The sequence below is a fragment of the Trachurus trachurus genome (assembly GCF_905171665.1).
Source record: "Trachurus trachurus genome assembly, chromosome: 5".
In the NCBI taxonomy this organism is placed as follows: Eukaryota; Metazoa; Chordata; class Actinopteri; order Carangiformes; family Carangidae; genus Trachurus; species Trachurus trachurus.
Window position 1 is genome coordinate 30208975 of NC_139896.1, and position 26709 is coordinate 30235683.

General features: G+C 41.4%; 1 protein-coding gene across 1 annotated transcript in view; it reads right to left on the bottom strand.

Moving 5' to 3' along the window:
* Positions 1 to 7948: 7948 nt before the first annotated feature.
* The window catches only part of kaznb (kazrin, periplakin interacting protein b), a gene marked incomplete at its 3' end in the record, with an annotated part of 60568 nt that continues 41807 nt past the window's right edge, over positions 7949 to 26709 (bottom strand). Inside the window, exons 3-8 of the mRNA XM_083972018.1 lie at positions 15817 to 16008; positions 13823 to 13959; positions 13066 to 13236; positions 9728 to 9908; positions 9421 to 9554; positions 7949 to 8119 (exon numbers count right to left, since the gene is read on the bottom strand). Coding sequence (XP_083828144.1) covers positions 7949 to 8119; positions 9421 to 9554; positions 9728 to 9908; positions 13066 to 13236; positions 13823 to 13959; positions 15817 to 16008 — 986 coding nt within the window. The remainder of the gene's footprint in view (positions 8120 to 9420; positions 9555 to 9727; positions 9909 to 13065; positions 13237 to 13822; positions 13960 to 15816; positions 16009 to 26709) is intronic.

Genomic DNA, 26709 nt, shown 5'->3' on the forward strand with positions numbered 1-26709 from the left:
TTCAGTCTCCGACACAGATGCAGTGAAGTGGTGCTTATTAAACTTGACAGTCAAATCTTTTTCTCATAACTTAGTGGAATGAAAATCTATAGTGTAATCTAATTTGTGTTTGTGGCAGAGGCCTTGCTTTCTGTTTCTGATATGTGACTCAGGTTGAAAGCACAGCATTGCACCATCACAGTGAGGTGCTCTTAAGGCACTTGCTTTGTCAGTATTTGCAGTACATGTGTTCTCAAATTCATAAGGGTGTTTTGATTTGTTTGTATTTGCATGTGTTTCTTAATTTGCAGTGCATCGCGCTCTCAGGGCCACCGTATTTTGCACTAGATTGAGAAGTGCATTGCTAAGAGTTGTGAGAATGACGTGATGTGTGAATAGCATCAAATAGAAAAACTGAAAGAACAGCTGGTGCGGACGCTGATGCACACTGTCCACAATCATCATGACAAAACTCAACAGTTTTTTCAGCCTTTAGTGTGCCAACACAGATTTTAACACAGCTGTCTAAAAATAACCATAACAGCCCAATACTGTAATAATGTGACAGTCGACAGTAATTTCATCTTTATTGTTGACATACATGAAAAGCTCCGACGGCTGAGAGAAGAGAAATATTAAATGTCATATCAACCGTGGTGTCAAATGCAAACACCATTTGAGTTCTTCCCTTGTGGGTCCATACAGGTTTGAACTGATCTTCCCGCTTTAACTGCTTTTCTGTAGGTAAGTGCAGGACACGCCCAGACATGGAGGAAAAACCTGTTTTTTAACTGTTTGTTTTAACCTCTGGGTTTAAGCTGCACATGTTGTGTTCATATGTGTTCTCATGCTCAGGAACAGCAAACTTTACACAACTGTGTGCTATAAAACATGAGCAAACTGTACAAAAGATACCATTACATTCTCTCTTTTGAGTTCAGTGCTGACACATGTAAACATAGGGAAACCAGGTGCTTCGATTTTACACATTGTCACTTTCAAAACCCAGAAACCTTCAGCTGTATCTTACATCTACATATCACCTTGGGTGTCAATACATATATACTTTTTTAGTTTCCTTTATGTTGATTATAAAAACATAACATCTATATTACTTAAAGTAAATTAATGTTTGAGGAAATTGATTGGACCAGTTTTTTAAAGTATACTTTAAAGATTGTCTCTTGTGCTAGTGCCTGCTGTTTTATATGTTCCTTATATGTCTAGATTTATTTTAGTATTATTTCAACTAACTTTTACAACTGTTACAATGGTACTAATAATAACTGTGATGACAAACTTGGATAGGGCCTGGACTCTGGAGACTGTCAGGGAAGGTGGAGTCAGAAACTGTCAGAAACTCATACTCTTTTATCTTATTCGTGTATGTCACAGGTTAGGTCTCCACAGTGTATATATTTCTATCTATTTCCTATTATTTTAACATATTAAAATTATTTTCTTCTATACACAGGCTTTATTCTTTCTTTACTATGTGAAAAAAGCGCGGGCAGCAGAGCTGTGAAGATAATATAAATATGAGACCTATTTCATGTAAGGCATCAAAGTAGAATAACACTGTACAGTTACTTTTGCATGTTACTCTTCACATCATCAAAACCCCTTATATAAAACTAGTTTGGGAATTTTGTTGGAAAAAAACACAACAATCTTTTGAGTCCACAAAATTCCTCTTCTTTCTGCTCTGTTAGGTCAAAGATGATTTGTGTGTCTGACAATGTTTTATTATTATTATTCTGGCCAAAATGATGATTGAATTGTTAAAATTCTTAAGCCAACGTCCTCCTCAAGGTCAAGCAGTGCTGAGTGTAGGTTTCCGTCAGTAGTAAACAGCTATGGTACAATAACAATGTAAACAATAGTTTCAAAGGCTGAGGCTGGTTCAGACGTTGGTGATTTCCACACTCTTGAAGGTGTGCATGGGGCTGCCTTTGGCCCTGGGAACAGCCTGAACTCTTGCCTCTCTGGGCAGAGAGCCACAGCTGCCATGAAAGCCCAGGGTTCGCTCCACAGAGTGGCTGTTCGCACGTAACCTCAGTGGACTCTGGAAAAACAAAAAGACATGAAAGAAAATGTAAACTTATTTTCCAAGAATGTGACTAAATGAAAAGTGACAAATCTAATAAAATCTACCCAAATAAAATGTATTCTTCTGAAATTTTATTAAATTTAATAAATTAAATACACAACATTTGATTAGATTGTAAATTTGACTGAGATGAATTTCAGTAAAATAAATGACTGTAATTCAGTCAAGTTAAATTATTTGAATTAAATGTAATTAAGACAAAAAAACAAAATAAAATTGAAAATAAAGTAAATTAAATGAAAGCAAATCTACCCACTCAAATCTAATCTAATGAAAATTAATTGAATGAAATCAATACAGTAGAGCTAAAAATACATTAAATTAGATTAAGATTAGTTTACATATTATTTAGGCTATTTATAATTGACTCAAATACAATTAAATTGAGTTATATTAATTTAATCATATTAATCAGTCCAGGCTCTACCCTACTGGATGTATAGTGATGTTTTTAAAGAACTTGTTACAGTAAATCATACTGCATGTGGCTGCAGGTTTTTGTTCCAACCAATCAAGAGCACACAGTTTGACCAATCAACTGTCTGGAGACTGATATCAGTTGATTAAATGAGTCAGGTCTGGTGTGCTGCTGCTTGGTTGGAAAGAAAACGTACTCAAGTGCGGACCACATTTGACGGTGTTTTCCAACAGTTCTCTAGAAGTGAACATAATATATTCCAATCATATGATATAACTGTAAAATGCCATGATACCTTTCCTGCTCTTCTCATAGACACCCTGTCCTCTGCAAAGTGGTTAACAGCCACAGGTGAGGAAGTGAAAACCTCGTTGCTCTGCTCTGCATTACTGTGAACACAAGGCATGACAAAAGCTTTATTTAATTATGTGCTTATTTCTTCATTTCTTAAAAATCACTTCTTTTTCACATTTAACAACCCTGTGATCATATATCTATCATTTAATAATTATATAAACAAAAACCCAACAGGCGGACAGTAGGTATAGAGGAGTTTATTATGTACCTGAGAGGGACAGATAGAGATTTCATCTCCTCATACAGGTGCCGGTGCAGCATGTGTTTGTTGTTGGGGATGCCCAGAGATTTAGCCATGGCGTCAGTGTCAAAGGATGGATCCAGAGCCATCAGAGCTCCATGGATTCCTTTACCCTGAAGATTATCTGCAAACTCCTGAAGAGTGAAACATAAAGAGGCATTGTCATTGACACCGACACTGTAAATGCTGTGTACCTGACTGTGCAGTACAGCTTAGAAAAATGACTTCTACAACTACATGTTTACCAAAAACAAGCACGCCAAAATAGAGGATGCTGACAGAATAACCCAGTGTGTGTTCCCAGAAACACATCTGTCTACTGGTATTTTGTTATGTTGATATGTCTACACCAGAGTTCTTCCCCTGTATTGTTTCAGCAGTGGTGAGACACCAAAGTGACAAAGCAACCATTATGTTTGAGTCAGATCTATAAACTCATAATGTGTGGTGTCTAGTTCCCATCTTTCTTGGAAAACCTTGACTGACCTCCTACCCACCTTGAGGTCTATGTCCCTGATCCACTTCATTACTCTGTGACATGTCCAAACAATGGGGTCCCGGTCTAGATGCTCACATTTAGTCCTTCGTGCCTGCAGGGCCTGCGAAAACACATCACATGGATAGCACCGCTGAAGCACTAATGTGACAACGGCCAAGGGAAACACAGAGAGGGGTCAGGGGAGGATGATGGCCTACTGAGATAAGGCAGCACCAAGAGCCTCCGTCTGCCCTCAGCTATGGTGGATAATAGCGGAAATAACAAGCAGACCTGTCAGTGTAGCTGAGTTGATGTTAACGGCCTAAAATTATGGGTCTGACCTCTTTATCAAAGCTGAGCATCTGCAGCAGCTGGATTGCCAGAAGTAGACTAGTTTGGTGGAAGTGGTCGCCGATGTTGAGGAATCTCTCCAGGTCTCTACGGCTCAGAGAGTTCAGCACTCGTCCATCCACCAAGTGGCTTTGGAAAGTTTGGGAGTATTGCGGAAGCCCCACATCACTGAGCCATGATGTTGAAACCCAGTGATGGTCCAGCTCAGATGCCTTTGATAGTCTAGGAAAGGATTAGACAACAATGCTCAGCAGCTGCAAAAGTGAACTATTAGATGTCCTGCATCCAAAAATGTTATATAAAAGTATCAGTAAAAGTTTAATGATTAAAATGTAGTTCTAATATCAAAAATAAAAATACACTGAACACTAAATAATCCTTGTGCATGTTAAACTACTATATATATATATGCACTCATGTGTAAGCATCATTTTAGTGCTACAGACGGTGGAGATGGATCTAAATCAGTGGTTCTCAAAGTAGGGTCCGGGGACCCCAAGGGACCCTTGAGAGGGTTCAACGGGGTCCCCAATGTTTTCTCAAAATTTTGCCACATTTTTTTCCCAGAAATATTACATTGTTTTTCCAGAAATCTCTTGAAAAATTTCCAAAAATGTATACCACTGGCAGTAATTTGAATGTACAAAAAAATAACGTTATTCAGTCTCAGAATATTTGTGTATTTCTGGTGTTTGTTTTTACATTTTGTCCAATGAGGGGTCCATGGTCTAATTTGTGTCAATTTAGGGGTCTTTGCTGTAAAACAGAACCACTGATCTAAATTGAACAGCTTTTAGCGCTGGTTGATTTGCTCTACAGTAAAACATCAATTCCTAGAGGTTTTTGGAGATCTTCTTAATTTGTTAAATTACTATAACTTAAGCTGCCACAGAGTATAAAGTAGTTTGTAATTTACCTCAAACCTACTCAATCACAGTACATGACTAAATGCACTCAGTTCCAGTTGCTTAAGTGTTTTGTTTACTGCTGCTCACCCTTGCTCTCCCTCAGCTCTTCTGTAATCCTCAATGGCCAGCCTCAGCTTCCTGCGATGAATCGGGTTGCTGATACCCAGACCCAGCTCTAGATCGTCATCTGTTAGGCCTAGTAGCACCTAGAGAGTGGAAATCCAAACCGAATAAGCACACATGCTCAAAAAGCTTCCCCACTCTCCAGTGCAAAGCAAGACAAACAGCAAAAGAACCACTTGTACCAAATGTGTACCTTGCCACTTTTGACGTTCTCAGAGCAGGCTCGGATGTACATGGGCATTCCCATGACAACCTCCATCCAGGCCTGGACCGCACCTGCCCTCCACAGCGACATGCACGTGTTCCGTGTGAGCTCCGCCTGCTGGAGGCGGTCCAGCTGCTCCTCTCCGTCAGACAGGCTCTGCTGCGTGAGGCTGTCAGAGTCTGGGTTGGTCAGGAGAAGTTATGGTGTGGCATACAGGAAACGTTCAGGGTCAGAGGAACATGGAAATCACAAAAATGACTCATCTGGACACAATTTAACACCAAAATCAGAGGGTATCAGCATCATGGAAAACACACCACACAGCAGTGGTTTGGATGTTTCATGTAAACATCTCCAGAGGTTTTTTTGTGCTTTTTCTTTTTCTAGAAATGTATCTTCTTGGTTTAATTTGCGTTAACTAATATCAATCAAGTCAGCCTTATCAGTCAGCTGGATGAAAAATACCTTCAACTCTGTTTTCTGTTTAAATTGTATGTAAATTGCACCATGTGGCCACTAGATGGAGCCAGGGTAACTCAATGTAACCACACTAGCCTGTGTCTCTGAACCATGTGAGCTGGGGTAGGAAATGACTAAAGAGAATTCAAATTAAAATGTAACCAGACCTACACAACTGAGTTTGTCCAAGTCAGAAATGTTGTTGGATTTCAGTCCAGTACAACACATACAATTCTTGCTGAGTTTCGATCAGCTCTAAAACTACAGTACCAATGTTTAGTAAAGGTGTTAAAATACTTTGCAACTACCTTGTGATTATGAAGGGACTGAAGAGCATTAGGATAATGTATTAAAGACACAGGGATTATTCATAAGACATCATGCTCCTGCCCATCAACCGCCCATCTGATCAACAGGAAAACACTGATTCATACTGAACGAACAGATCCAGGATGAACTCTGTGTGTTTACCTGATTGGTCCCCACATGCTGACAGAAATGTTGCATGCAACGTCCACCATCTTTCAAGAGAGTTTCCACAAAAAAGAAATGAGACAAACTTGATTTTCTTTTCTCCAATGGACCTGAGTGATATGAATAATCCCCAGAGAGCAGAAACAGACAGCTGGTAATAACAGATGAGGAGTTACTCACTGGCAGGAGAGCATTGCCATTAGAAATGGCAGGAGGAGAGGGAGAGACACGTTAGACTGGGACACAAGAACAAGATTACTCATGGAACAGAAAAAGGTCACGTAGGATGTATTCAGTTACTAGTTTTATTTTTAAAATAAGATTTCATTTCAATTATAATTCATTTTGAAAATGCTAAAACCTCCTCAACATCTGGCTGCAACAGCTGCAGCAGATAAATATTCGAAGTTACCTCTTGTTTGAGTCTTTTTTTTTATTTAAATAAAATACTTCAATAGATTTAATCTTTTATGCAACATCTCCTAAATTACAAAGCATTTAACAGAGAATTATTAGAGCCACATTTGCGAGAAATGAGGAGGGATTCTACACAAAGCAAAAAAAAAAAAAAAAAAAAAAAAAACAGTAAAAGAAAAAGGGGTGGAGGGTGTGGTAGGGGGGCGTGCATTCATAATGCAAGGAAAGATAACTTGGTATAGGGGGAAAGGCAACACAGGAGCAACACAGGAGTGTGGAGATTATTAATCTGATTGGCAATGAATGGACATCTTGTCAAAGCAACACAGAGGGATCATGCAGGTGTTCGATGCACATTCCTTTGTCTCATATTGGCACGTTTGACAGCTCTCAGTAAGACAGGCATAAACAATGTTACGAGGCTGGTGCTAACTGACAGAGTGTTACACAGATTGTTCAGTGATGAGTGTTTAACCTTTGGCACTCGCACATGAGTTTGACAGCAGACGAACTGTGAGCCTGAATGCGTCACTGTTCATTTTTTCGTTTGTGTATTCAAAGTCTGTGCTCCTACACTTATTCTAGACTCTAAACCTTTATCAGCTGGTCTTTAAATATAGTATCTGAGAATATCATTCTCAGAATAAATGGATGTGGAGGTCACCAGTACTTTGTGATATGTTGTGAATGGATTATCAGCTGCGAGCCAGAATTCATACTGTGAACATGATGACATTTCTGCAACAGCAACACCTGGAAGTGCTGTTTTTCGACGAGCAGTGTGAAACAACTGAATCTGGCCAATTGAAATCCATGAGATTGTTTCTTTTTTCAAGTCAATCAGCCAATATCTCCTCTTTCTTAACAAGAAACGGGCTAAGTAACATTGGGAATAAGGAGAAAAGTAGAAATCAGTGTTGCAAAGCATGATAAAAGCAACTGTAAAGTAACAAAAGCCAAATGACATTTACAGTAAAAACACTAGTTTCACAATAACTCCTATATACATATAAACAGCAGTCCTTCAAGTCTCCAGTTATAAAAAAACATAAAACATTGAGCCATCTCGAAGATAATACAGCATAAACATGTCTACACATAATAATAACCCCATATACTATATATATATTTATATATATTTATATGCATGTAAACATATATACATATGCATACATGTACACCTATAAATATATATCTAATTTACAAACATACAATTTGAGGGTAATGTACTGTACATTTATGGGAATAGCAGTCTCTTTAAGGGCTTCTCTTTTAAAATTTAACCCCCTCCCCACTCCACACAACCCCACAAACAAAACGCTCTTTACACACAGTTAAAGCCAGATGGATTTCCTCACTTATTCAAATATTAGCACACGCACACACACACGCGCACACACACACACACACACACACACACGCTCAGCATCACCAGTCGGCATCCTCCTCTATGTAATAATCAGGGGTGGCTGTACCATCAAACAGGCCAGGGTCCAGTGACTTGCGCTGCTTTCCCCGAGCGAACACCCGCGACAGGGATCCCAGAGTCATCTTCTCCTTCTTCTTCTTACGCTTCTGGTCCTCCAGGTCCTCCATGGACTGAACCAAGCAGAGGAGAAGGGAGACCCGGGTTAGTCCTCACATTTAGCTGAGGTTAAAGCAGTAGTTTCACATTTGTGGAATGTGCTTTCTTGCCAAGAGTTTGATGAAATGATTGATGTGTCTGCTTGGTCAATATGAGGCCACAGCCACCAGATGTTTAGCTTGGTACAAAGACACAGCTCATATATAAAAGCTCTGTCAATAAGATGACACAGTCTGGCAACTTCCACCGCTAAAGCCCATTAATTACATCTTACAGCCAAAAACAGTATGGAATTGTATGTGTTGAACTCTGACTTCTTGGTGTTTCTTAGCATTAAAAATAGCAACTGAGCTCTCTGGCTTTTGTACAGATTAAACAAATGAGATATAATATGTCAGCTCAAGAATTAAAGAGGTGCTGATAGATGTTTTTTTCCACAATTGGACAGAGAAAATAGATGGATATAAAAAAGGCATGTGGTTTATACAGACTAATATTTAATTCTCTAAAAGAAAAAAGGCCTATCGCTGTCTAAATGAAACTTTGAAGGTTGTTGGAGATCTAAAATCTCTTGTTTATTCTCACACTCTTGCAAACTATTGCTAACTTTCTAAGAGGGAGCACTAAAACATGAAAGACATCTTTTGATCAAACTCTTGACAACAATGCAATCACGCAATGTCAAACTCTTGCAATGCCAAACTACTGCCTTAAAGGGATAGTTCAACATTTTGGCAAATTGGCCCATTGCCATAATCCCTATAGTTTTAGGAGTAGGTTCGTTACCTTTAATTGCCGGTGCAAGCTATTTTTAGAACGGCGGAGCAGAGCCACGAGCTGCTCAGAGCTACGCTATGGAGGCTCATGCAACTGATGTGCGTTCCCGTCGGGGGCAGTTTTTCAGCAAGCAGTCTCTGCATTTTCCTCGAAAATAACTTGTCTCGTAACGTTCGGTTTTGGAGTTGTTGGATTGTGTATTTGATGAGTTTGATGAGGGAAACCAAGAAATCCCATTAGCCTATGTAGCGTAGCTCTGAGCAGCTCATGGCTCTGCTCCGCCGTTCTAAAAACAGCTTGCACCAACAATTAAAGGTAACAAACCTACTCCTAAAACTATAGGGATTATGGCAATGGGCCATATTGCCAAAATGTTGAACTATCCCTTTAGAAGTGAGTCAAATGCAAAGTAACACCACCACCACCACCACGCAGGCAGGCTGACACCCAGCAGGCCGACAGGACAGAGGGACACACACAAACAGCAGAAGAGTGTGGAGGTGTGATTACTTGGTCGGGGGGGCCAGGCAGCTCTTACATTGCAGAGGGAGTGGGTCCGGTGACGAGGTGAGTTGATGTCGCTGGGCGTGGACGAACGGTCCCCGTCGGCCGCCGAGGCGTCGGAGATGACAGAGGGCTGGCGAGAGTGACAGGGGCTGATCCTGACCACAGCTGGAGGTGGCCCCCACACACACACACACACAAACACAGGCACACACACATTGGAAAAGTCCCACAGTTAGTCTAAAGAAAACTCCAAGAAACCCTGTGTTAGTGTGTCAGGTCTGTAAAAGCAACACCAAGCAGCATGGACACTCAGAGGCTGATGGGGTCAGTGAGCCTACCCTGTCTGTCCGTGGTGTGTCCGTGGTAGAGGGTCTGCTGGCTCTGGCGGATGGCGGCGGTGAGGGGAAGGTCGGCCTGCATCACCCACTCCTGGCTGCCGTTCACCACGGGCTCCGTGGGCATGGCTAACGAGTGGCGCTTCGGCACGTCTTTTGTGAGCGTGGCCAGAGACTGCTTCGCCTGTGGGGACACGCAAATCACTACAATGAGCAACAATGAGCACCATCAGCTGTGTTTCATAGCAGAGCAGCTGAGTATGGCTGCGAGGAGTGTTTTCACACCCTGGAAAAAGAAAGCCTCTCCACAAGTGAAAGATAAAAGATAAAAATCTGCATAATACCGCAATAACGTCTGAGATGGAAGAGCATAGCAAAAAGAAAAAAATGGTGATGGAATATTTAGTTGATGAATGGTGGATAAGTAGGACAGATAACCATTTATCAACTCCATATCCTTCAATCAATAAATTCAAATATAGTTCCACCCCTAAACGCTGTGAGTGAGTGTGGGTATGTGTGTGTGTTTATGACAAGCAGTAAGACTAAGGATCTACAGCCACTTTGGCAGCAGTAGGCTGTGGTGCTGATTATAAAGAAGAGTAAACTGTTTGTTTGATTAATTCTGATGTCTAATATTTGATATATTTAGGAGGAAATAAATGTAATAACTGTCTAGAGGGTAATCAGACATAAATAATTTGGAAATGATAGCCAATGTTTTGCTGTTGCACATTAGTGCCTATTTTTTAATGGCTTTGAAATATATTTTTCTAACCTCAACACACAGTCCTTGAATATACAATATTTTATGCCAATTCATCCAGTAATTGGTGGGATATTTCAGTTTGAACCATACAGTAATAGTTTGGCTTACCATCCTTAGAGCAGTGCTGCTAGCACGACTTATAACCATAAGAAGAAAAAAAAAAGTAAGATCCCTATAAGGGTCATGTAAACTATGTAAATCTTAAGGGTGTGTGTATGTAAGGAAGCTATGTGTGTGTGTGTCTCAGAGAGAGAAATAAAGGAGGTCTCTGCAGGCCTGCAGCCAGAAGTTGTGGGGCTGCAGCAGCTCCGATAAGAGAGGAAGGGACAGTCCATCGGTCTCTGTCGTCTCAGGACTGTGGAGACACACGGGGCAGCTCTGTGCTGCATGTGACAAAAACAGTTTGTTTCCCTGAGAGAGCAATCTTTCATGGCCTTCTTGCAGACTAAATCCGCTTATTCATCTGTTTACCTATAGGCTCTCCTATATTTGTCACGGCCAGTTGGGCTGCTGCTTTTGATGCCGCTGGACAATAAATGTGCATTTTCTGAGTCGTTGTTGTGCTCGGCTTAATCCTCAACTCTGAACAGGCTGTTTAAATGATCAGCTGCACTTGTGATGTGAGGGCTGGTCTTATACTCTTGTTGTTAGCTGTCAGTCACACAGCACTTGTGTTTAGAAATTCACTAACTCTCAAATGAGCCAATTAGACATCCCCCCCTTTCCCTTTTGCAGTCTGTACTATATATTATTAATATGATGATAATATTGATCACATTTTAATACCTTGGTATTAAGATCCCCATGAATAAAACATCACCTTAATGACTCTTACTGCCTCATGTGTGTGTAATTCTGAGGCCTGGTATGAATTGTGTTGACTGTGTCTGATCTAGATCATTCCAGGTGTGTTTTTAATCTCTTAATTTGATTAAAAATTCATGTCCTTGTCTTGTTTTAATCAAAAATAAAGTCAGCACACCAGAAGTGCTGCTATGGGTGTATTTAAATGATATATCACCATAGACCTGTGTGTGACGCTTTGGGCGCCCCACCCTTCATCAGACATCCCAGGTTGCCAAAAATGTCACACACGCATATGTGGTGATATATCATTTAACTGCAACAATATGAGCTGGTGTGCAGACTTTATTTTTGATCTTTTGGACCAGTTTTTTGTCCAGCCCCCAGCAGTTTTTGTGCATGCTGTCTCCACATTTGTCTAGTCTTGTTATGTTTTCTTCCGTATGTCTTATTTAATTTCCTCTCTACATTACAGTATATAAGCCATACCTGCGTGTATGACAAAAAAAAAAAGGGCTTTGCCACTAAACTCACATAGACATACAGTAGGCAGTGTGCATCTACACTCACATGTGCACATGCCAAGTGAAAATGGATAAGACGGCAAGATTATATCTTTTTATTTTGGTCAAAAAATCCCACAAAAATTCCATGAAAAAGACAACAACTAAACAATGAAACATAACACTGCACTTTACATTGGGTCAGAGTAAGTACACTGTACTGTACGTAAAACCAATGTCACATACTGCTGCTGTATTTCATCTGCTGCTAAAAATGCTCCCTAACAAATGCACCATTTACTCCTGGTTGAGTAATGTTTGCTAAAACCCACAGTGCCCTGCTGTGTTAGGAAATTGGACTTCTGTAAAAACTCACCTGTTTTAAAAGATTTATGTGTTCAGCAGGAATGAATTGGCCTCAGGCTAAGTGCCACCAACAGGTTCTGGGAGTTGGAAAGTATCAAGAGAGGAACTAACACGCGCTTGGTTTTGATCTTCTCTTTGCAGTTTCTTTGTTTTTCTAGAGGAAAAATCCTCAGTAATAGCAGCTTTGCCTTTTGAAGTCAGTCAACAGACAGTATTTTACTACAGTCTCTTTAAAACTACACCACAACTACTCATACTGATTGTTTTCTACAGGATTTCTTATTACTATAAGTGGACGTATAGTGGACAATATATACTGTACTTAACGCAAAATGAAACGGTTGGTAACAATAAGACGAGAGGAGGAGGCAACAAATCTGATCTGTGCTGCAGCTTCATGTGGGATCTGAGGGTGGCTGTGACGTGCCGAGGGAGGAGAGAGATTAATGACACACAGACTGACAACTGTACCTCTGAGGGACCAATACAGCAACACAGAAGAAAAATGAATTTCTTCTGCCTCAGCCCAGAGAAGGAATTAATGCTCTGAGAGCAGGAAGGGATGAGGATGAGGATATACTGTCTACCAGAGCAGCTTACTGCATGTGTTTGAGCCGATATGAATACACCAACAGGATTGCAAAGCCCACACCTTGTTTGCATTTATGCCACACACACACACACACACACACACACACACACACACACACACACACACACACACACACACACACACACACACACACACACACACACACACACACACACACACACACACACACACACACACACACACACACACACACACACACACACAGGATAAAGATGCCAAGGTGACACCATTGTGTTTGAGTTAATTCACCAAAGTTGTGAGTGTGTCCGTATGCAGGATGACTCACCATGGTGAGCTCTGCCTCCAGTTCTTTGATCCTGTTCTCCTTCATATCCATCTGAGAGCGCAGGATGTTGGCCTGCTCCGTGGCTTCTTTGGTCTGCCTCCTCAGGTCCCACTTCTCCCTCTCCAGCATGTCCTTCTCCTTCGCCAGGGCCTTCACTGCATCCTCACTCTCCTGATGAACACACACACACACACACACATGTATAATCCTATGATCAATGGAGTAGTATAACACAGCTACGTTGTACATGCTATAATATGTAGCCATATGGATAACAGTATATTTCAAGTCACCTTATTTACTATTTTGTAAAAATGTAAATGTTTAGAAAATTGTACATTATATAGGCTGTTGTACATTTAAATTGTATATATAGCTTAGAACATTGGTTCCCAACCTGGGGTCCAGGCCCCCCTTAGGGGGCGTCAGAGATTTCAGGGGGTCCACAGAGCTTTGTCTGTTCTGAGGTTGTGAGGTTATCAATATTATATTTGTGCCTACTGAAATCTTAAAATCCCCATAACACACCCAATTGGATAATCAAAATCATGTATAAACAAAGAACAGGAACAAAAACCTACAACCTACCTGCTTATAGGGACATGATAACAATTATGACACAACAAAGGAAAATGGACAGAAAGATATAATAAAAAATAAAAGGAAATAAAATACAACAAAATAGGATAGAACAAAATAGATTGGGACATCCTCTGTCATAATAATCAATAAATGATCAATGATCATCCAGTGTTACCTTTCGATGCTGGTCATAGTTGCGTATGAATTCTCGCAGTTGCTCCTCTCTGCTCTCCAGTGTTGTGTACAGCTGCTGCATCTGACTCACCAGGTCTGCCTTCTCCACTTTTAGACGCTTACGGTCGCCTTTCATGGCTGCACGACACAAACAAACACTCTCACCACATGCATGTGCATAGCAAGAGGCACTTTAACAGCCAATTTCACTGTCGGGCAGAACAATACAAATCCATCAAGTCGGTGCAATTTTTTGCTGTGTCTAAGTCGGAAACAGTTGCAGCAGGGAGCCACTGGGTGACACTGTGCCTTCTGTTAATGAGGAGCCGCAGCTGCTGCTTTGTTTCTTTTTTGTTTTTTCTCCTTCTTCTTCTTCCTCAGACAGAAACTACCCAGAGAAAATGATGTAATCATCTCCAAAGATAAGTGGCACACTGGCACTTATTCATTCATATGTGAAACTGTTTCGGCCGGCGTGTGGAGACTCTGCTGGCTCATTCAGGAGAAAACCAATTGGACCTTATTTTTCTCGACAGCACTGTGCCACAGAGGCAACCCAACAGCGCTGATGCCAACTGGTGTGGCTGTTTGCAGTGGAAAAAAAAAAAACCAACAACAACACTGCTCTCCTGAGAGCCTGGAGCTGAGAGAGAAGAGGCCAGACTGGAACCTGTACTTTTCATAACTGTGCACATCTGTCACTCAGGGAGCATTCCTCCTGTCAACATTCAGCGTCCTCGTATTTTACTCTCTGCGTTCAAACCTGTTTTGCAGCAGTCACGCCGCACAGTTTTTCGAGTTTGCTGTTAGTCACCTGTAGCTGTGCAGGCAGAGGAGAGAGCCACACACACGACAAAAGGTGTTAACTAAACTAAATGCACTTTTCTTTTATAGGATCTCTGTTGCAAATAATCACTGTGAGGCTGACTTTTTCTTTTTACGCCTAGCAACTATTTGGTTGCATAAGCTGAACTTGTTTTCAGACAAGGAAGGACGACAATCCAATACTATATAATCAGCACTGCATTCCAGTCTACATCGATAGCACATTAATATTTCAAAGTAAAGCTTCTTTGTCATGATTGATGGATGTTGATTACAATGAGCTGAACCTGGAATCTACTTGGCTGCTCATCGGGGGCGACACCCAGTTCTGAGACCGAATGATGTCTCAACTCTGCTCTGTAAACGGTTGCTATGTGTGGCTCTGATCCCTTTGGTACAAACAAGACTGAGTTAAATCTGCTGGTCAGAGATGAAATCCAGTGTTTGCTGAGAGTAAAGAACACTGAGTTAATGACATTTACATAAAGCACCACTGTGTAAATTTAGGATGATGAAATAAGACTTTGAATTATGTTGTGTTTAACTTCTCAAAGAAGCAAAAAATCAGCTGAAAATGGAACTTATGCCAGAAACAGAGATTTGTAATAGATTTAAAACGAGCCTCGTAAATCACGCTTTCCTTAAGTTCATTAAATGACTCATTCTTCAAATGATTGTGATGCACGAAATCAACATATTCTAATTGAATGAGAACAAAACTTGACAAAACACTGATTTGCATTCGTAGCTCTGGCTCAAATTGAACGATCTCTGGATGCAGAGGAAAACAAGACAAAAGGATGAAAATGGGAGAATTTTGATGGGCTCAGACTCAACAGGCGCTTGTATGAATAATTATGATATTTTTGCATCACTCATATCAGTAGAAAGTCAAAGACATACTGTATAACTACTATATGCGAGTGTAGATAATGTTCATTATATAATCATTGCACAGAAATTAGTGTTTGCCAGTAAGAAATACAAATGATAAAACAGTAATTGGTGTTTCTGTTATGTTTGATTTATAGCAAATGGGGCTAATATCTGACACGGTGATAAAAACTAACTGAGTGAAACTCCCCACTAAGAGCCGGGACAGCTTTATATGATGTATATTCACGATAGCTGTTGGAGAGCAGGGACCCTGGTGGATTAGGTGAGACCGACCTTGTAAGGCCTCCTTGGCACGGTCCAGCTCCTGCTCCTTGTCACCCAGCTGCACACGGAGCTCGGTCGCTGAGAGCAGGTTGGCAGAGCAGCCTCCCTGGGTGTCCTCCAGGTCCTTATTCAACATGTCCTTCATTTGCCTCAGCAGGTGGACTTCCTCTTGAAGCTGGGCCACCTCCTCACGCAGCAACACTGACGGGGAAACAGAGAGAGAGAGTGTGGGAATTTAAAGTCTGCAGAAGAGGAAATGGAGGTGTACAATGAGTGGGGGGAAATAAAGGAGATCATGTTAAACAGCTGGAACTAAAGAGCAGTGGTGTGAATATGCTGCATGTTTTAAAAAATGTATAGGCTCCCCCTCTGCTGTGGCTGCAGGTGTTTTGATTCTGATAAATTGTGAGTGACAGGACTGCAACCAGAGACGGTGGTGGGCAAGTGAGAGACAGCGGTCTGATAAGACTTAATAAAATATTAGCAACACACACACGCTTGAGCCGTGCTCCCCAGCGCTGTGCTTTCCATCCGCTGTGAAACGCCTCCCGACCCTCAGGGGGGAAACAAGGCGAGCAAACAGGAGCCAGAAACTAAGGAGAGGACACGGTGAACTGAAGAGTGAAGTAATAAACAGGAGCGGGTGGACACGTACGCTGAGCCACAAGACAGAAAAAAGAAAAGAAAAGAGAGAGGACGGAAATCTATACAAGTAGCACAGCAACAATGTGTCATACTGATTTATATTGATTTATGTTGCACATGTACAGGTAGAAGATCTGTTACAAACACACTTTTCATAACCACAACAACACATGACAAACACAAGCGGCTCATAGGGAACGACAGCAAACTGTTCAGTGGATAAAGACTGATGACAGACATGCAGAAGTAAATGTAATAACCATGTAGAACAATTTTGGTCATAACATTTATTTTCATATCCTCCAAACGATCAGGCTTTAGTTGTAATCATGAATTCTTTTATATCTCCAATTTGTCATCGTTCATGATTATTTATCTTTAAAAGGGACATATTATGGAAATATCACTTTTTGAAGGCTCTTTAACATATATTTGGGTGTTTGTCTTGCCTTCCGTCTCCCAAAATGTGAGAATTGACAAAACAATCTGTAATGTGCAGGCTCCAGGTTGAAATCCATGTGGTTTTACGAGCTGTTCCCTCAGTTGTCTTCCAGTGATGTAAACTGGTTTCGAATTTGCATAATCCCACCCCTACCTGGGACTGGTAGAAGGGGTGGGGCAAGCAGTGGTCATTTGCATTTAAAGGGACAGGCACTGAAACCAGCCGTTCTGAACAGGCCTGTTTTGAGAGGATGAAAAGAGCTGTGATGTTTGATCCTTGGGGTATTTTGACCAAAGCATGTCACAGACATGTCTTTAAGACACCTGGAAACTATTTTAATTTGTGAAAAGGGAGCATAATATGTCTCCTTTAAATTCAGTATTTCAGCTTTATTACAAAAGTGTGTTACATCTCACAGTCACAGTCGTGGTAGTTGGTCATGTTAGTATTTCTGGCACTGAGTCATAAATTAAAGTGAGCCAACTGGATTTTCACCTGACGCTGGTGCTGTGGAGTCATAGATCACCAAAGTCATGCCAATCCAGTGACTGATCATATGAGAGATAAAGTGAAGAGTTGGACTGACTGACAGTTTAACGCCTCCATCCTTAGAGCACAGGCACCACCACCCTAAAGACAGAGCAGGCTGAAAAGTGGAGTGTGCCCTTAATTGTATGCAGATCCCCATGAGACTTACGTAAACTATGTAAATTTTAGCTTGTATATGTGTGTGTGTCTCAGAGAGAGAAAGAAAGGAGGTCTCTGCAGGCCTGCAGCCAGAAGTTGTGGGGCTGCAGCAGCTCCGATAAGAGAGGAAGGGACAGTCCATCGGTCTCTGTCGTCTCAGGACTGTGGAGACACACGGGGCAGCTCTGTGCTGCATGTGACAAAAACAGTTTGTTTCCCTGAGAGAGCAATCTTTCATGGCCTTCTTGCAGACTAAATCCGCTTATTCATCTGTTTACCTATCTATAGGCTCTCCTATATTTGTCACAGCCAGTTGGGCTGCTGCTTTTGATGCCGCTGGACAAGAAATGTGCATTTTCCGAGGTGCGTTGTTATGCTCGGCTTAATCCTCAACTCTGAACAGGCTGTTTAAATGATCAGCTGCACTTGTGATGTGAGGGCTGGTCTTATACTCTTGTTGTTAGCTGTCACACACATCACGTCATTCACTAATTCTCCAAAGAACCAATTTGACATTTTCCCTTTCTTTTCTTTTCACTTGGAATCTATGACTATTTGACATGTGACACGTTCAGTCGACTGCAAATCAATTAAGAACTGTTCGAATTGTGTCTTGAGGGGTATTTACAGAGGATTCAGTGAGAACTGTGTGCAACTTAGAGGGAAATCAATAACATAATTCTTACAAATCCAATACCGTATTTATTTCCTCAACCAGCTTCTTAGCCAATAATATCCGCACACCCAAACAAACACATACGCAGAAGCTCACATCCACATAAATCCACTCACACACTTTCTCTTGCTGCCTCAGATTGTGGGTGAAATGAAATCACAGCAAAGAAAGCTTCCTCAGCCTATTCCCTGAATATATGGCTGTTTCTCATCCACAGAATGTGTAAAGAGTCCAGACAGAAAAGCTGCTTTACTTCACGCTGCCCTGAGTTAAAACTGCACCAAGGGAAACCATCTTCCTATAGATAATATACCTCCACACACACTGTCTTATGCTATCAAAAAAAAAGCAATTTCAATTGACGGGAGTCACATCAACCGTACACAGCCTATGTGCTGTTATCATCTGGGCTTTTTCTGCTCTGACCCTTGAGTGGTTGTGCAGTCAGCCTGGCCAAGCTATTAGAGTCCTCCCACAGAAGAAGAGAAGCCCCACTCTTCCTCCTACTTAGCAGTAGCCCATTCAATTAACTTCTCATCCAAGCCTCCCATTACAGTGTCCATCAAAGCCACTCAGGACCTGACCATCACTCCCTGTCCCCTTCCCACATAGAAAGCTGTCACAAGCCAACACACACACACACACACACATACAAACACACACCACCAGAATTGAAGAGAGACAGCATAGCTCCTGTCAGCTAATGATTAGGTCCAAGAGAAGGCTCAGTTCTCTGCTGAAGAAGGTGAAATATAAGGTCTGTGTGGATTGGTGGTCAAAGACCTGAACTAGTCTCCCCTGGAACGTATGCAGGATTAAAAAGGCCTTATTTCTATACTTGAATGATCAAAGATGCTTAATGTGAGCTTTGTTGGAATATTGAGTTAAACTTAAAGCTATTGTTGCAGAAAAAAAACATCCTCTATTTAAAAACAGTCAATTCTGACTGCTCGCAGTATTTGAAATGAGACTGGGGTTTTGATTGGCCGCTGTCATTAAACAAGAACTTTCCAATCAGCCAGTTTCACAGCAAGTGCACAGATAAACTCATGGAAAGCTTCACTCAGCAGGGCTGCCTGATATGAACCAGTGTGCTGCCTCATATTGCAAATTTTGACTTTTTGTATTCTAACTTTTCAGTCTTGTTTTATTGCAGCTCCCTGTGAAAGGTTCAGTGAATTCAAATTACAAATAACACTTTTTATTATTAGTTTCCTCTCCTGGTCTCACTTGGTTTTGTTTGGCCAAATCTTGTAAGTCTGTGACTTTCTTTCTCCCTCCCTCTCCCGAGTTTGGTGATGCACCTAGTGATTATTTTTATTTATTCATTTTCCAAATAAAATATCAATAAATGTAAATGTTCAACCATGTCCATCCCAACATCACGTTTCTGCAACAAACAATCCCAACCCTGAAAATATTCCTTTACAATGACACACAATTCAGACGGTTTAACTACAGATTATAGTTCCTGACATTTCTGTTTGATGATGACTTGTTATAATTGATAATCAAAGTGGGAGGTAATCCTTTTTCTGTTGATCATCTAATTAGCGATGGGAGCAGTCGAGGTGTGATCCAGTGTGTGTCTCCAGTTAATCCAGACTGCTGTCACTGTACCAGTCTGCTCCTCCCCTCTGTTCACTACACTGCCTCATGTTGATGCTCACATCCAGGTTCAGACCTCTGATGCTGGCAAACTGGACTGTGAAGACTACGGTGCTCCTCTGCCTCGGGATGTCTAGCTGTCTGTCTCTTAATTATGTCTTGTCAAAGGGAAAAAAAAATCTTTAGTTACTGGGTACTACTGCACTGAATTGCACACTGAACATGATTCGAGTCATTTGTCTGGAAGACACTGCCAGTTAGAGATGATGCAGTATCCAGGCCTTTCTCCTGCGTGGTCTGAATATGCTTTGTGAGTTGAGCTTTGGACAAAAAGCATCTGCCAAATGAACATCATGTCATTGATTATTTCATAAACAATGTCCTTGTTGCTTTGGATAGTTCACAGACCTCACTGTGAACATTTATAAAATAGACTATTTCTCAGAGGCACAGACCATAGCAGTGAAAACTGTTGACACAGAGGTCTGTGAATGACTCCGAGTAACTAAGACATCACTCATAAAATGTGAAAATCTTTTTTTTTTGCTGAGACAAATGTAAACTGGAGATATCTCAGACACAAAATTTCAAATGTTGGATGAATAAAATCTAAACCATAGACAATATGTGGAGGATAAAATCCTCTGTTGGAGGATGAAATTTGTTTTGTTCCTGTAATCCAAGTGAAACCTTTACCTTAACTACGGGACAATTTTCTGTCAAACCTAACGGGAACTACTGTGTCTTTGAAGCATAGTGAACCTGAAAGCTGAACCAAGAGAATAACATGGGGCGACTGCGAGGGGTGTCAGAAATCTGTGCTGTGACAGCAGCCAACTGCTCTGCCCGGAGGATTTGTGATGTGCACGGCTGTCACTTCTCCACCTCAGCCTCCCTGACAATTCACTTGTGTGTAATTTTATTTCGCACAGTGATTCTGCTCGGCTATTTCTGATCAAGACAAAGCCAGAGGTGGCGGACGGTGCTGCCTGTTCCCCTCCTCTAATCTCTCAGGTACAGTACCTGATAGTTAAATAATAAGGTCACGCAGGATGTAGACATACAGTGCTGTCATAGCCGTCCTCCTTAAGTGATATTCTGAACCGAAGACTCCACTGAACGACCAAATTGCATTTACTCTGTCCTGATGGACGCTGGAGGAGCCAAGAGCAAAGAAAATGATGTCTGCTCTCTTTCAGTGATTTATGCTCCTTCATATTCCTGCTGAGCGTTTATAAAGTTTTATCAGCTGATCAAACCATGGCCTTTAGGAAACAGATGCTTTAACCACTTCCTTGTCATTTCCTGAAATGCCTCCTATTTCTTCCCACCGTACTGACCTTGTAAACTAATGTCAGTATAATATAGTGGCACTGAATGTAATCATAACCAGCCGATGTGCGTAGATACAGCACAGTATTGGGGATTAATCTTCAACTGTATTCACAGAAAGTTTAAATAAAGCTGTCTTAACATTGTTTACTTCTCCCCTGTCAGTTCTTGTGGTTTTGGTGCACAGCTACAATATATTACTTGGGTGTTTTGTGTGTGTGTGTGTGTGTGCCAGTGGGGTTGGGGTAAATGGAGCTGGGGGTAAAGGATGAAAACAGTAATGGCTTTCTACAGAGAGTGCAGAGGGATTTTCTGTTGTTGTATTGTAGGGGGTTAAGCAGCTAATACAGCAGGACATCAAAGCAACGTCACATTCCTCAAACAAATTACTATGCAGCAAATTTTGAATCAGTAAACATAAGGACACCTATATCAAAGTTTTCTTGAAACAAAATTGTAAGCAGTGTGACAAATGTTGGCTGGGGATGTAAAGGGGGGTAGGAAAAAAAAACAATACAACAAAAGCTTTTCTGTAACTCGCTGATATGAGCGGAGCCGTTTCAAACAACCAGGAAAGTCTTTAAAATGCTTACTTAAAGCCTCCTAATAAGCCATTCTTTCATAAGCTCCTCTTTATTGATAAACTTTGCCAAGAATTCACCAATAAAAACATCCAAAACTTGTTTCCCATGACGGCGTCCTGCTCGGAGGCTTTGTGTGAAAATGAGGATCGTTATGTAAGTGTGTACCTGCAATGCAGGTGACTGTGTTGACTCAAACTGTCAGCCTCCCTGAGGGCGAGTGAGCAAGCACCATGTCCCTGGAACTGCTTGTGAGCTGAGTGAAACGATAACCGCTGGACCAAATTAGCCTCTGCTCATGTTTACCTCCCTGTCACTCTGAAGTCGCATCCTCCTGACCTCCAGACCACAGGGAATCATCAGAACATGATTAATACTGCTGTACAAACTGACATGAAGCTTAAAGTCATAACCAGAGAATCAGAACTGTTGAACTAAGCTGTTTCCATTCACCATCGCTTTATCAGTTCCCTTATAAGCTACAGAGATCAACTTCTATATTGTATATCAAAAAGCTCTGTTATATTATGTCTGCGGGGCTAGAACACTTTTGCCTGATAGTCTATAAATTAATTAAAAGGGTTAAAGTCAAAGTTTTTTTATCCATCAAATACATCAAAGATGAGCATGAAATTGAGTTGATGATGCAGAGATGAAAAGCCTCATTTCACTCCAACATCACATGTACACCACTGCAGAAAATTAACACCAGAAGGCAAACAGACACTTTGGCATATATGTAATATTATCTAATCAGCTATGAGCACATATAGTCATCATAATAGTAGTCCATGAAGTGAAGTGTCTTCTCTTGTTGCAGCTGGATTAGGCTACTTGATTTGTGCCTGTGCCTGTGTGTGTGTGTGCATGTGTGTTCCCAGCTGTGCTTTCTGCACTGTATTATGAGAGGAGCATATGTCTGTTAAGCTCTGGCCTCCACTAATTACAGTATAAAGATCAGTTGAGATTGTCCTGGGAGAAGACAGCAGCCCGCCTCAGCTCTTGATTAAACACATCGTGTAGGTAACACAGTGGCCTGGAAGTAAAAATAGACACTGGACAGAAATAACCCCTGGAAGTAATGTATTGACGAGAGCACGCTAGGCCTCATCTTATTAATAATCTGTTGCTGCAAGGTTTTTCTTCAGATGACAGCAAGAGAATTAAAATGCATAGGTGAGAGTAGGATTAATATAGAATGGATCACAGGTGTCAGCATCAATTTCAAGGTACACTCTCAAATCTCATATCTTATCCAGGCTATGCTAGCAGCTCCAGGGACGGAAACGTTGATTTGTCGGTTGGTGACATTTGAGGTTTTTTTTTGGTAATAACATCTTGACAACCACTGGGTGGGTTGCCATGAAATTTTGATTCAAAAGTTCACATAAACTCTAAATATCAGTGTGTTAGCATTGCCACTGTGTGAGCACTTTGCCAGGCTAGCATTCGCATTTAGCTCACCGCAGCACTAGGAGGGCTGTAGGCCGGTTGTTAGAGGATTTTGCTTAAAAAATAAAAGGCTAAAAAGGAAAAACAAGAAACAGACCAAACTTTTCTACGACTATTCCAAAGTCTGTGACACGGATAAGTGTATTTACAAAACTTCATATTAGCAAAGTTTCCGTGTGGAGTTTCCCCTCAAAGAAACATGAATCATCCTGTGATCTCTGAGCACTGTGTTTACAACTGGAAACAAAAGGACAAGCCAAACACTCTTTAAGGATTTACGAAAGAATGGTATCAAATGAGCACAAAGCCGAATCTGACAGAAAGACAAGAAAGGAAGGAAAAGGAGAGAAAAAGACGACCGAGAAGAGACTGAGAGGATTCACAAATAAACACTTAATTCTCTCAGAAGCTCCCTGCAGAGCCTCAAATCACATGGAGGGTGGGTGCGTGGGAGGCCGGCGTAGGCTGCTGGGATTAGGGGCGTTTTTAAATCTTCAGCAGGACTATATATGGGATCTTTATTGTTAATTTGTGCTGTTATTATCACAAGGACAAACTCACACTGAGGGAACAGAGGTTGCGTAGACCTGCGTGGAATGCGCCGAGTCAAATTAGACACGCTTGTGCAACACAGCAGAAAACGTAGTGACAGCTTCTATGTTATACACCAGGAGAGCTGTGCAAAGAAGCAGCAGAACATGCCTATTTTATAATAACCCCGAGTCCCCGACACAGTGATACTCTATGCAAGCGCTGTACTTTCTGCATCCTGAAAAGGCCCTCTGTCCATGTACGGGTCAGGTCCATTTCCCACTCAGGGTATCATGCTGCCACTCTATAATACATATGAGCTTAAATAATGCATATTGCTGCCTCTCACAGCTACCTGACCAGAGTATTCACCACTTAATGGTAATTCATCATGGTCAGCAGCTGAAGCATCGCTGGTTCACCTATAAAATTCAAAATGGATGTTGATTTTATTCATTTATCATCCTTCCACTGAAAAATACTGCCCTTTAACACACATCTGCGTACATGCTTGAGTCAGTGGAGCAGATAGGTGTATATCCAGCAAAAATGAGGTCCCACATTTTTTGTTATACAGACCTGTACGTGTGTGCAAGTGTGTGTGTGTGTGTGCGTAGCGCATATCAATGCACATATACGCTATCTATTGGGAACCGTTTCCATTAATGAATTGCCTGTGGGTTTACATTACAACTGAGGTCAGCACAAGGATGCCAAGTGCAGATAGCTGTAATTGATTCACACGTTTATTATGTGCACATTGGGCACGGCACCAAGCAAGTGCCAGTGGAAGAACATTGGGAACTTGGAAGAGGCTATTTAGATTTCTAACACTGCTGTCACGGGCTGCATATTGAAAAACAGACCCTCTTTGTCATTTGACACCTGTATCATTCACTCTGCATGGGCCCAGTTGACACAGAGTGAATTAGTCTGTGATTAAGCAACATGGAGGCTGGTACCACGACATAGCGTTCATTGATTTATCTCAGCACGGGAATGATAATATTGTATACATACTGTACGGTCACTGGATTTAAAGACTGGATACAGAAGGCAGATTTTTTAAAACTTTTGGACAAAGAAAGGTAGCTGCTTCTCCTTGTTTGCAGTCTAAGCTAAGCTAACTAGTACTGGCTTGAACCTAAAGGGATAGTTCAACATTTTGGCAAATTGGCCCATTGCCATAATTCCTATAGTCTTAGGAGTAGGTACGTTACCTTTAATTGTTGGTGAAAGCTGTTTTTAGAACGGCAGAGCAGAGCCACAAGCTGCTCAGAGCTACGCTACGGAGGTTTCCCTTATCAAACACACAATCCAACAACTCCAAAACGCTCTGGTGGACAAGTTGTGACCTGCACATTCACCACGCTATGAGATAATAGCAGAACGTTACGAGACAGAGTTGTTTTCGAGGCAAATGCAGAGACTGCTTGCTGAAAAACTGGCCCCGACGATAACGCACATCAGCGGTTTTGCATGTATTTACCTCAAAAACAACTCTGTCTCGTAACGTTCCGTTATGATCTCATAGCGTGGTGAATGTGCAGGTCACAACTTGACCATGAGAGAGCGTTTTGGAGTTGTTGGATTGTGTATTTGATTTGATTTCATGAGGAAAACCAAGAAATCCCAATAGCCTCCATAGCGTAGCTCTGAGCAGCTTGCGGCTCTGCTCTGCCGTTCTAAAAAAAGCTTGCACCGACAATTGGTGCTATCCCTTTAACATTTAACATATTGACATGGAAATGTGACATCCTCATGAAACTCAAGGCAAGAAAGCACTAAGCATCAAACTATTCCTTAAGTGAATTGAGGGGTACAGGTGAATTACAGGTAGGCTGCAGTCCTGTTGAACTAAACCAGCATATTTGAAAGTCACATGTTCACGCTAAATTAATTGCTCAAAGTCAACTGAAGCCTGTAACGACTTGCTGAGAGTTGTGATTGTTTAAAGATGAACACTTGAACTGGACCTCAGCAGCTACTATGTTACACCACAGCACACTGGTGATAGTGTCTATGACATCACCCAACTTGTACTGAAATCTGAGGAAAAAATGCCACAGGGCAATGTTTTGTTTTGAATCTTTAGCGAGGGCCAAACATCTGTCAGAAACAGCAGGACTGTGTCTGTGGAGAACCAGAAATCTACATGATTTGATACACGACCTCCCTCATGTCCCGGGGCATGGCAGAGTAATCCCACAATCTGCATGTGGCGCCTATTCTGCAGCTGCTTCTCAAGTTTGAATGTGTGAAACTTTAAAAAGCACCACTTAAAATAATGCAAAAATATGGCAGTGACTACCTGCTCTGTGCTCATTATCACTGAGAGAAACACATGTGGAGATAATGAAAGTTATAATAGTGCTTGATTAGCTCTGCTTAGCTTGAGTTTAGCACCTGTGAGCAGCTGACACAAACATTGATCACAAATCAAGTTGAGAACAATTAAAGTGTTGAAAAAACAGAACTAAAAGACAACAACAAAAAAAACAGGATAAATATGCCATGTTTCTTCTAGTGGTTGTGTGGTCAAGGACTGTGCGGAGCATGACGCTACAGTGACGGGGCCATCTGTCTGCTGCAGTGCCACCGCTCAAACTCATTATCTCCCGCAATTTTGAGTGGTGACCTCAGGGTGCGCACAGTGCATACGCCACAGTAGAAGTCACACGAAACTGTGAGATTAAGCTCCTTCTGTGTCTTCATTCATAAACCACCGTAGCCTACACAAGTGCATATGAATGTGTTAAGACACACACAGCAAAAAATCCTAAAATATCTGAGCAATGAATAACGAAAAATGTCTCAAAGATAAACTCTGCGCTCTTCTTCCACACAACCTGAGCAGAAAGCTTCTCTCTTCACATGATGCGTCCCCAGTTACTGAGTAATAATATCTGGTTTCTACAGTACTGTAATACAGACAGAGCTGGTGTTAT